At 32.4% G+C, this 11,988-nt stretch overlaps 1 protein-coding gene across 1 annotated transcript in view; it reads left to right on the forward strand.

The window, feature by feature from the left end:
* The window catches only part of LOC115243788 (single Ig IL-1-related receptor-like), a 224,776-nt gene that overhangs the window by 125,814 nt on the left and 86,974 nt on the right, over positions 1-11,988 (forward strand). The window contains exon 2 of the mRNA XM_029821025.1: positions 9,322-9,503. Coding sequence (XP_029676885.1) covers positions 9,322-9,503 — 182 coding nt within the window. The remainder of the gene's footprint in view (positions 1-9,321; positions 9,504-11,988) is intronic.

Consider the following 11,988-nt stretch of genomic DNA (forward strand, 5'->3'; position numbering starts at 1 on the left):
AGAAATAAAAGTACATCGTTGGAAAAAATTTAGCTTAAATTTAACATAAATCGCATGTCCCAAAAATTCCACACAAATTTTGGTGTTAATTTAACGATAATTAAAATGATAATCAAATTAAAAATTAATTTAATTTAATGATATGGATATGTTAAATAGTGACACTAATACTGTGTTAATATTTCAACCGATTTCAACACAAAGTGAATGTAAACTTTATAGTAATTTGAAATAAATTTTGTATAAAATCAGCATATTTTTAAATTACGATAAAATTAATTTGGAAAAAGAAATTATTGACAATCTGTAGTCACTTTCACTTCTATTGTAGAATAAAATCAACATTTTTTTCCTATAAATTTTAACAAATAAATTTTATCGCTAATACTACGGAACATATCTATTGTGTAAAATTAAAAATATGTGCACATTGTGTTATTTTTGTTTTTTTCAGTTATTTTAATAATTCAACATTTGAGTTCAATTAACACAACAGCAATATGTTAAATGAATATGTTAAATATTTAACACAAAAATTTTAACAGGCATATTTTTTAACAAGAAAACACAAATTTTCCAAGAGATTATAGAATAATTCAAAAAATTGATAAGAAATAATTCGAGAACAATAAATAATTTATATTAGAAGATACATTGCCTGTCTTTTTAACTCCAAACTCTCGTTTTAGAATTGAGAAAATAAAATTATAAACTCGCGTCGTTTCAATTTAACATTAGTATCTATATAACTACATATAGATAATAACCCAAAAATATTATAGCACGTGAATGTATCAAAGTATTCTTGTCATTGTGCTTTATTTAAACGCGCGATCAAGTAATTCAATTAATTTTTACACCCTTTATATCGCGTCAGCGCAACTGACAACAAATGCAGTGACATTTTTTTATATAAAAAAGTTCGTCAAACTAGTTGCTCTCTTCTCGGAAGAAATCTTTCTTTCCTCTATCGATTTCCTACTTTGCTTGTTAGCGAAATACGAGTGCTTTACAGAAGTGGTTTACAGGAAAGTATCCGAGATTTTTCCAAAAACATAACTTTTGACGCAGCGCAATCTCCTTTTAAGATCGACGTAAACATTAGTCGAAGTTGGTATTCCCGTGATCGGAGTGCTCTCCCGTTTCTTCTTCGCGTTAACACAAGTAAAAAAATTGTCGAAAAATTTCAAATATATTTTTTTCTCAGATTTATACATCGTCGTCGATTGAAAACTTTCGTTCGGAAACTTTTCTCGGCACGGACAGCTCTCTGATAAAGTCGAAAGGCGACAAATCGGTCCTTTCCAAAGACCCAACGTTCATTCGTCGAAGCTTTGCGGATTTTTTTTTTTTTTTTTTTTTTCCGATCATGTTCACCGTTTTGCGGCGGCGGTTCTCTCGTGGCGGACTCTCGTTTATAATCGCGTTCGCAGAATCAGAAACTGCGGCCACCCCGCACAGCGCGATAAATTCGTGTCCCCGGTCTCGGCGTGTGGCACCCACTACTAGCTGTACTCGGTAATAAAGCAATCGATTCCTCGAGGCCACGTGGCCCGAGTGTTTCCAGGTAAGCCAGCCCGCCGACCGTCGACGAGTTCAGGGAAGTCCTTATGGGAAATCGATATACGCCCGGGATTCTTAATACGCAAATGTCGTCTCGAGATATACACCCAGCCGGCGGTATTGGTCTCTCTCCTCCCTTCCCTTTTATAGTTTCTGTTTCCTACGCAAGACGAAGGATTCGCGATGCTTCTCTTTATTATTGAAGATATTTCTGGAGAAATGTATGTAATTCCTGGATTTCTGGAGAAATGTATGGAATATAAAAAAAAAAAAAAAGATAATGATATAGCTTGTTTTATCTTATTAATAACGGAGTTATGATAAATGGATAAATTTTTTTTTTTTTCACGAGATTATATCGAGTAATGTATAAATTGAAAATACTTATTTATATATTCAGAATTTTTCGATGAGAAAATTCTTCCAGTTACATACAATTTTTTTACCGTATAAAAAGTTATCAGTCCCACTTGAATTAAGATTTAAGTGTTCGAATGGAAATCTTTATATCGATAAATTCTCGCACATTTTCACACATGCAAGAATTTACAAGTTTAATTTCAAAGTGGAACATTCTCTCGAAATTTGAGAAATCCAATTGTAAGCCATCGGCGATTTGCGGGGGTGGTAGATCGTAGGAGGACGGGGGAGAGTCCTTTCTAGTGGTCATCCTGACACAGCAGGAGAATCCGAAATTAGGAAATCGTCCTTCTGTCGACTCCACAGTTCCGCCAGCCGTCCTTTCCCTCTGTTACCCCTTCCTTTTCGCCCTGCCCTGCGCCAGTTTCTCATTCTCCGCCGATTCGCAGCCACGGAAACGGACAAATGGCGGTTGCCTACTTTGGCAAGGACGAAGGATTCGTTCCAAATATCCCGGGGCGAGTCACCGTCCACCGCCGATCGTTGGCCCAGAAGATCCATCTCACGATCCGGACGCTCGATCTTCCGTTTCCGGAAACGGCGCTTCTTTTATTTTCGCGATTAGGTGAGATTAATTCGTGGTTGCTGCGGGTGTTCGCGACCGGCAGGATAAGTGCTTTTATAGATTGTTCGATCCCGTACTCTTGTTCAGTAATGTTCATTAGGGAATTTTACGCGATAAATCGCCGAAAACTAAAATGGAAAAAAGAAATGTCGAGAGAGTCTGTAATTATTTCTCATTAAAAGCTAATTGATTATCGTAATAATTATTATCGCTTAAATATTTTATCTATTTTTACCATTTTTCATTCTTTTTTATTGATTTTATATTATTTTTATTTTATTTTTTTATTAGTATTTTTTCTCTATTTTTTAATGCAATCAATATCTCGTCAAATTTCTATTTTCAAGTTTTATGTATTTCTCTCTGTACTTTATAAAAACTTTCATTTTTATTTAGTTTTTTAATTATTTAATATTTCAAACGAGAGAGATATAACTTTATTCTGTAAAATCTTTTACATCTCAACAACTTGGAATTAAACAATTTTTATTTATTTCTTTTCCTTGACAGCCGACTGACAAAAGGTCGATATTTCTCGCGCGCATGCTTCGCTTTTGAAGGATTTATGTTTCGCCGTATATAAACCTGTAACAGTAGACTGAAGAGAAATTCGGCGACATTTAGTCAATGCGCGAGCGTTAAATATGGAAGCGAGCGCGCCTTAATTAGCGCGCAAATCCGTCGAAATCCGGGAGGCGGGATGCGAAATTCATGCCTCGTCGGCGCGTCCCGGGCGTCCCGCTTCTCGTTTCCCTAATGAAAGTAAATCTGACGCCGCGAGAACTTAGAGCAAACGATCTATTCGTGGCTTGAACTGATCGGGCGATTCAACGTCGGCCGTGATATCGCGCTACGTTTAATTCTCTAATAGACGTGTTTTCCTCTCGGACAATTATAACCTTGGTTCATTAAATTAATCTTCTCCAATTATCTATCTCCGTATTTTTGACTTTTACACTACAATGGTACCTTTTTAATTTATAAAAAGAAATAAAAGAAGGGCGATCACTTCTCTATCAATTCTGAGAATTATTTACGATTGTGCTCGAAGAAACTCAATTCGTTTTATTTGCAATTAAATTGGAAAATATCTCCTGAAAGTATTTTCTTTTATTTTTGTGTGAGTCATTAACTCGATTATCCATAATTATTTTTCTGCTATATTTGAGATCTATTTCGTCAAATTATATATATATTAATTATCAAATATATATAAATTATCAAACTATATATATATATAATTATATCAAATTATATATATATATATAATTTGACGAAAAATTATAGATAATCGAGTTAATGGCAAATACAAAAATAAAAGAAAATACTTTCATATATATGTATATTACATTTAATTCTCCAATTAATAATTGGTGGTGAAATAATTAATGATGAATAACTTTATTAATTTTTCAATTGTGCTTTGTATATAATTTTGTGTATGATATTTATATTTATTTTTATAATTAATATAATAGATAAGTTAATTAATAACGAAGATATTTCTTTTAAGCGCTAACCGTGACAGATTCAATTAATTCGCCAATTGTTGTCCACATAGCATTTCAACGAACTACATTTTTCTCTCTTTATTCTTAGAAAAAGAATTAATCCTCCCCATATTTCCTTTCGGTTATTTGACCCGTGACCGGGTCGATTAACTCGTTAATTATCTCTCATCCGCACGACAAGGAGAAAGGGAGAGAGGGGAGATTCCGAAAATAATTTACGATAGTGCTCTTAAGAACTCGGCTCGCGTTCCGCGTGTTATCCTTTTGCGAATCGCCAATCGGCGTCGTTTCAAGATGCTGTTTGAATCGTTCATTCTGCTCGATGGTTAATTTATGTAATTCGTCATTTGCGATTTTGCGTTAGCTCGCTCGGCTAAAACACATCGGGTCGAATTAACGAGCCGCGTTTATACGATTTACCTCGACGGCGAGAGGAGGTCTATGAATTATACGCCGGGTGTATTTTCGGCGCGTAAAATTTCCACGCCTCGTTAAAACGGTTTCGCGCAAATCGAGCGTCTATCGAGACTCCAGAGAGTTGGCGAAAATTATTATCAAGCGAAATCTTTGTTAAAACTATGTTTTCGCGTACGTGACTGAGACACGCTCGATGTAACCGGTTGACCTTTTATTTATGGCGATTTATCGGCGAATTTACGGCGAATTAACTCGATACGTAACTGCAAATCGTGAATCTAAACTATCCTAAAGTCCACTTTATCTTGATACAAAAAAATGGACTTTGCTCGGCTCGGTGTAAATAAATAATTAAATGCGCTATGGCAGACTTTGGTTGACTATTTTTTTTTGTCTGAGAGAGGGGACAAAGGATAACAGGCAATTATATTGTAACAATGAATCAGCCGGCGAAAAAATTGGGTACCGTTTCGAGAGTTACGATCAAACGAATAGAAGCCGTTTGCGATTTTCATGCGACGAGGATAACGAGCAATTATTCAGCAAACGAACGCGCGTCATCACGAATTTGTAATGCGAAATTTGTTTATGTTAAAATATACTGACGTAAGATATATACATATTGCTTGAAGGTCACGTGAAGTATTACGGTAAGATTATCGAAAACTAAATATTTTACGAAATATTTTAATTTTTATATCAAAATATGTCAGATTAAAATATAAAATAACTCAAAAAGTACTTAATGAAAAAATACTTTATTATAGTGTTTTGAAAAGCTCTCGAGATAAGTTACAAGAATATGCAATAAAAAGTAGGCAGTTCCATTAAAAAAATTGAAGATGACCTTCACGTGACCTTCAAGTAACTATTCAAGGTCAAATTAATAACAACACCTTATGTCCCCCTCGAAACCATACAACTTTTGTCTGAAACATTTTTTTCTAAAATGCATTGTTTACGAGATATTTGACCGTTTCCAGACTTTTCTAACACCCTGTATATATATTTACATTACAAGCATATTTTGCAAAAGATAAAATACGATCAGAAATTAAATGTATACAAATTTTATGTTATATTAACATAATATTTTAGAAGCATAAAAAAACACGAGATATATATTCTAATATTACGTAGATATGTAAATACTATTAAAACTTTAAATAAATCAAGAATAAATATTTTGATTCATTGTTTACGAGATATTTGACCGTTTCCAGACTTTTCTAATACCCTGTATATATATTTACATTACAAGCATATTTTGCAAACGATAAAATACGATCAGAAATTAAATGTATAAAAATTTTATGTTATATTAACATAATATTTTAGAAGCATAAAAAAACACGAGATATATATTGTAATATTACGTAGATATGTAAATACTATTAAAACTTTAAATAAATCAAGAATAAATATTTTGATTTATTTAGTAGATTTTTTATTTTTATTTTTTATATAATTATATTTCTTTTGATTGAGAAAAGAAGTTAGTGACACGAAAATTCTCATTTATTGAAATTTGAATGTATAACAATTTTAATCTAATTACTGTTTAATTTACTTCTATTCCGATCGCTATTTGATTGCCATTAGTATTAATTTCCATTTCTATCGCGATTTATTTATTTGATTGGGTTCTGTTATTGTTTTTATCAATTATTATATTTTTAATGAATTCTTTGTTCATTTATTATCGATAATGAATTGTTAATTAATTCGTCAACTGGTTTTAAAATGTAGAAGGGAAATCAGCAATAATTTTACAAATACGGCAGACAAATATTCATCGAAATAAAATTGACGTTAATTACGCGAACCGACCGTGTTTCAGGCTATTAAGGACAGCCAGTGATCCCTGAACATTTTCAGAATGCGCCCCATATTGGAACTGCGGGGTTTAATTTAAACCGAGTATAATTCGCGATCCGATAACAGCACAGTATACGAGCACAATAATAATTAAACGGTTATTTTTACAAATCGCACACTGCCGATGATAATCGAGCGATTCAGCAATTCTCATATTTTCGGAAAATCTCGACCAAATACTTTTGGTTTTATCTTCCATTTCTTTTTCTAATAGAAATTTTTATTTGGTTATCCTTAGATAAACACAACTCTAGAAAAATTATTTTAAAGTTCGAAATTAAAAATTTATAGAATTTAAGAAATTAAAATTTTCACTTTACAGATCGAAAATTTAAAGTTCAAGATTTAAAATATTTAAAAAGGCCAAAATTCCAAAATTCCGTGATCCAGAGATCCAATAGTGTGATTTTAAGAGAGGATATAATAATCTACAGTTTATTAGATTTCTAAATAAATTAGAATTCAGAAATTTAAGAATTTCCAGGGCGATCTTTTTCCATTATGATATCTTCGCAAGTTTCTTTTTTATTTATTTCTTATTTTTTATTATTATCTCTCTTATTTCTTTTTTTAATTTTAAGACTTCTGTATTACAAAATTTTCGTGCTTTGATTCATCTTGAAGATTCAAGGATCTTACCTCATCCTGCTTTCATATATTGACGTCTTTCGATCCTCGCGTCCCGCAAGTCCTGGAACTTTCGTCGTCCTCAGATGCAGAATGTTTCGGTGTCTTTATTAGTCTTCGGAAGTTTGCTACGAAGCGGAATCTTCGTTAAGATCCGAATCAGTTCGGAATTATCCTGGCAAAAAGAGACGAGCGGTCGCGGATGAGCGGATAGGAAGGGGGGCGGGGAGGATGGCTCTCTTTATTAAAAATTCTTATTTAAAGTGCGTTCGTAACAGAAGCTCGTAAAAGAAGTCCTGCCGATGCAGGAAGAGCTTTAATAAAGGAATTCTTAACGGCAGCGGTGAGATTGCCGATCGTCTCTTCTGTAGTTGCTTCAGAAAGACGAATCGTTCGGCTTATTAAAAATCTTTTATTTTTTATTAAAATTTTTTATTAACTTTGCAACGATGGAAATCATCACGAGAATTGTCGTCTAAAAATTTTATGGATATAATGGACTAATAATTTTCTTATGTGAAGATGTGTGAAGGCCGAAAATTTGTCGCCATTGAAACAAAATAAAATTATTGATTAAATCAATTAACGTAGCTAAAATATGAGATTTAAAAAAAATTAGTAAAAAATACATAAGTATTTAAGTAAATTAATATCCGGATATTAAATGTTTATTATTAATGAACGCAATTTAAATCTGAGATTCGAGAATCTTAAAGTTCACGAATTCAGTATCTAGGATTTATTATCTAAAATTTAATGTCAGATTAGTTTGATGATTACAGACTAGAGAGTTTTAAAGATATTTAAATAGTTTTAAAGATTTTTTTCGCACTGTTACATTCGGGAAAAGCAGGTATATATAAAGGATTCGAAGATTGTGAGCAGCCTAAGTTTGCAGGATCGCGCGGATGTCTCTTTGATCCGCCAGTAAAACGAAAGTGAATTTGCGTAGTGCACTAGAAACTGAATTACGTGGAGAGGTTTTCTTTCCCTTTCGCGAAAGCGCCCGTCGATTCCCTCGATCCTTGCTACGAAGTACAAAAGAAGCCTTGCTTTCGTAAGAGGATCGTTCAACACGAAGCAGGAATTAAAAATACAACCCTCGCAAAAAGTTAAGAATAAAAACGGAGAAAAGTTATGTTTATTACGAGAAAAAATCTTGCGCGTTTATTGCAAAGGAAAAATTAAATAATCGTAAAATAAAATATTTATTATGAGAAAAAATATGGCATAACAATAGAAATATAATAATGTAATTATCTTAACGATTACATTATTAATATTTTATTATGTACTTATTATTTATATGTGAATACATTATTATTACATATCATTAAAGCTATGCTATAATTATTTCATCATTAAACTATCCTGGCTCTCTTGTAATAAATATTTTATATTAAGGTGCTATTAATGCATAACTATACAGTATCACATAATAGAGACATACACACATACAGTTGCAGCAACAACGATAAATTAACCGAGTGATTGTGGTGGCAGTATAGTACGGACGATTTATTTTCGCGAACGGTTCAATGCTCTTGATTCTTCCCTTACTTCGAGTGTTTGTCGAGGAGCGCTCGTTCCCTCGACTTTTATCTTTACGGCGGAACGAATGCTCTCAAGAACAACCATCGATATTCTCGTCCCGGAAATATCGGGCTTGTTCTTAAGTGCGACGTGTTTCACGACGATCGGTCGCGATAATTTATCGTTTCTATGAAAAATATCCCGCTTCTTTCCCCATTTTTTTTTATCGTTCTCAAAATCTCCGTAAGAGCACTCTTTTCACCCTCGTTTCCCGAAAAAAAATCTTCAAGAAAATTTACAGAAACATAAAGAGATAATTTCTCATAACAAAAAAAAATATATAATTCTTGCGAGAAAAAATATTATATTTTTAATAACGAAAAAATAAGACGAAAAAGAAATTTAAATCTCATGTTTAAAAATAATTTATTTCAAAGATAAATAAATTCCAATGAGAAACATCGTTTTTCTTTTTTTAAATTTTTATTTGCATATATCAAGTTAATAATTTTTTTTGAAAATCAGCCCACTTATTCGTATATTTACGTTATTAATACATTTATTAATATATCTATCATTAATATATATTTTTAATATTAAAAATAATTTATTTTAAAGATAAATAAATTCCAATGAGAAACATCGTTTTTCTTTTTTTGAAATTTTTATTTGCATATATCAAGTTAATATTTTTTTTTGAAAATCAGCCCACTTATTCGTATATTTATGTTATTAATACATTTATTAATATATCTATCATTAATATATATTTTTAATATATTTAAATTACTTTTTTTTTTGTTACAGGTACAAGGATAACAGGGCGTATCCTTGGCCGGGCGGAGAGAGTCACTTTATTCTGTATCCCGAGAGCGCGAATCAAACGATCTACACGCAGGAGATGAGAGCCTCGGATGCGGGACGATACTCCTGTCAGGCACGTAACGACACAACTACTTTGGAAGGCGACATCACTCTCGCCGTACTCGGTAAGTAGGATATTCTGGAATAAAGCTGATGGGATTCATGCATCAACTTTATATTAAAAGCTTAAAAGGCATCCCATCGTGTCTCCATTCGACGTTTAATAACAAGATGCCGCATGTAATGATAACAAGATAACGACGAACGATGTTGAGATTGAGATTGGAACGTCATTTAGAGAACTTTTTAATGGAATATTATATATAATACATAAAAGATATATTTTTTTATAAATTATAAATATATTTATAAAATTATATTTTATAAACCGTTAATAATTTATACGTCTATACATGTGATTGCAACTTTATTAATTAAACAAATATGAGATGATATCAAGATAATTTACTCGATATAACAACGACATTATTAATTTAATTTATAAAATTTAAATATCTTTATGTCAAATTTATTTCTCTAAACTTTTTGTATTACCTATAATATATATCGAGAAATGTTATTTGCTTGAAGAATTTAGTAAAATGAGGGCGAGGAAGCAATTAAATTTTTCCAAACATTCGCGATAAAAAAGAAAAAAAGAAAATGCATCAATCGAAAAGCCGTGCTCGTTCAAATCGATCCACTTGTGCTGTCGCTGCGAAAAAAAATAAAAAACTCGACTGAATTCATGAAAGAGACTGGCCTTTGAAGCTTCTATTCAAAATAAAAGCGAGGACACGAGAGGGGACAAATGCTCGAACAGGGAACGAGTTGTCGCGAAAAACGTTGCGAAACGTCAATCGCTGACGCTGACAAAACGGTATTCGCTTTCGATATCCACGTCAAAGAGTCTCGTCATGATACTGTCATGTGCCGAGATCTCCCGCAGAATAGGACGAAAGATCCCCCGGTGACCTTCTCGTTCTGAATTTTTTTCAGCGTGCAAAATTTCTTCATAATTCTGGATAATATTTTATGCAATTTATATATATTTATATCTGTTTTCTATATTTGGTGAATATAAAATATGCGCGAATAAAAATAAATATAAAAATTATAATATAAATATAAAAATACACAAATCACGCGCTCTCTAAAACTATAGCGGGCATAATATCCGTCAAGATATGATAAGAGATAATCAGAACACTTAGGAAGATAAGAGAGAGATATTTAAAGATAAAATATTTTCAAAATGGATTCTCAAAAATACACAGCTATCTTATTTGCATTTCGAGGGAAAAATTTCTTCGCTTATTCGAACGGATTGATAACTTCTTCTCGGAAGTCGTCGATGCGGATATCATCCCCGACGCGAGATAACAGAGCTGGGGTGTATCGAGCGTCCGCAACCGTTATCGATTCGGAATTTCAATTAAAGTCCGCCGCTGTCGGATCTGATCGGTTCCGGGCAGTCAGTCGCTTTTCCGGCGCGAGCTTTTGGTCTCGGCGGAAAACCGAATAAAAGTGTTGTGCGCGATCCACCTCGATTTTTAATGCCGCACCAGTGTTTCCCGGCCGGAGACATGAATCATATTCCGTCGTTATCAAATTTTTGCAATTTTGATGAAAGAATCAAAAGAAACACCTTTATTGCTTTATTTTATATTTGTCGAAGCAATAATTTAATTAATATCGCAATATAAAATGTTTGATGCATTTCTTAATCGATTTATTCAGCTTTTGCTATTGTTATGTGTCTTTTAAAAAACCAATCATAAATTTTATGATATAAAATATATAAATAATAATGTTTTTAAAATTTAAATTTTGCATTATTATTACAAAAAAATTAATACGTATAATTAAATAAATAATATATAATGATGAATAAGAAATATAAAAAATCACTCACTTTTATTTCTTCTGTAAAGAAAATAAGAAGATAAAATTTTTTCGAACGATGTAATCGCGCGCGAAGAGAATCGTCGTGATGGCTTATTAGGATTCAGTTGGATCGCGCGGTTTTTTGGAAAATTCGCCGGTACGTCTTTTCGGACGATGAGAGAGCGAGTTTAATATTCATCGAGGGAGCGACCGCGCATCCGGCCGTCTACGGCTCCTAAACCCCTCGATTTAGCGCGCATTCGTGCCCACGCTCTCTTCCTCTCGTTCTGTCTGTCGATATAACCGACTTCCCAGTTCGCCCAGCAATTTGCCGGAAGTCGTTCGAGGGAATTTCGAGCCGACGACGTTTAACCCCCTTCCGCATACGTCAAATGTTCCTTCGCCGCTGAATCCTTTGTCTTCTTGCTCTATCTGTCGCGTCAAGATGCTTTTCGGTTATCAGTCAATGTTTAAATTGAAAATAATTTCATCAAAATTTAAGAATAAAAATAAATTTGTCTAAATTTGTCAAAAAATTAAGTATTAAGATATTTGTGAGTTGAATAATTGATTCTATATACATTTTTATTATATTTATTATATTAATCTTTATATTTTTTGTTTTTATATTTTTATTTTTGTTTTTTATTTTTATATTTTTATTATACCAAATATAATTTTATATACCAAACGTACATTTTTTTTTTTTTTTTTAAGAGGAAA

Source organism: Formica exsecta, unplaced genomic scaffold (genome assembly GCF_003651465.1).
Source record: "Formica exsecta isolate Colony F162 unplaced genomic scaffold, ASM365146v1 scaffold120, whole genome shotgun sequence".
NCBI classification, from domain to species: domain Eukaryota; kingdom Metazoa; phylum Arthropoda; class Insecta; order Hymenoptera; family Formicidae; genus Formica; species Formica exsecta.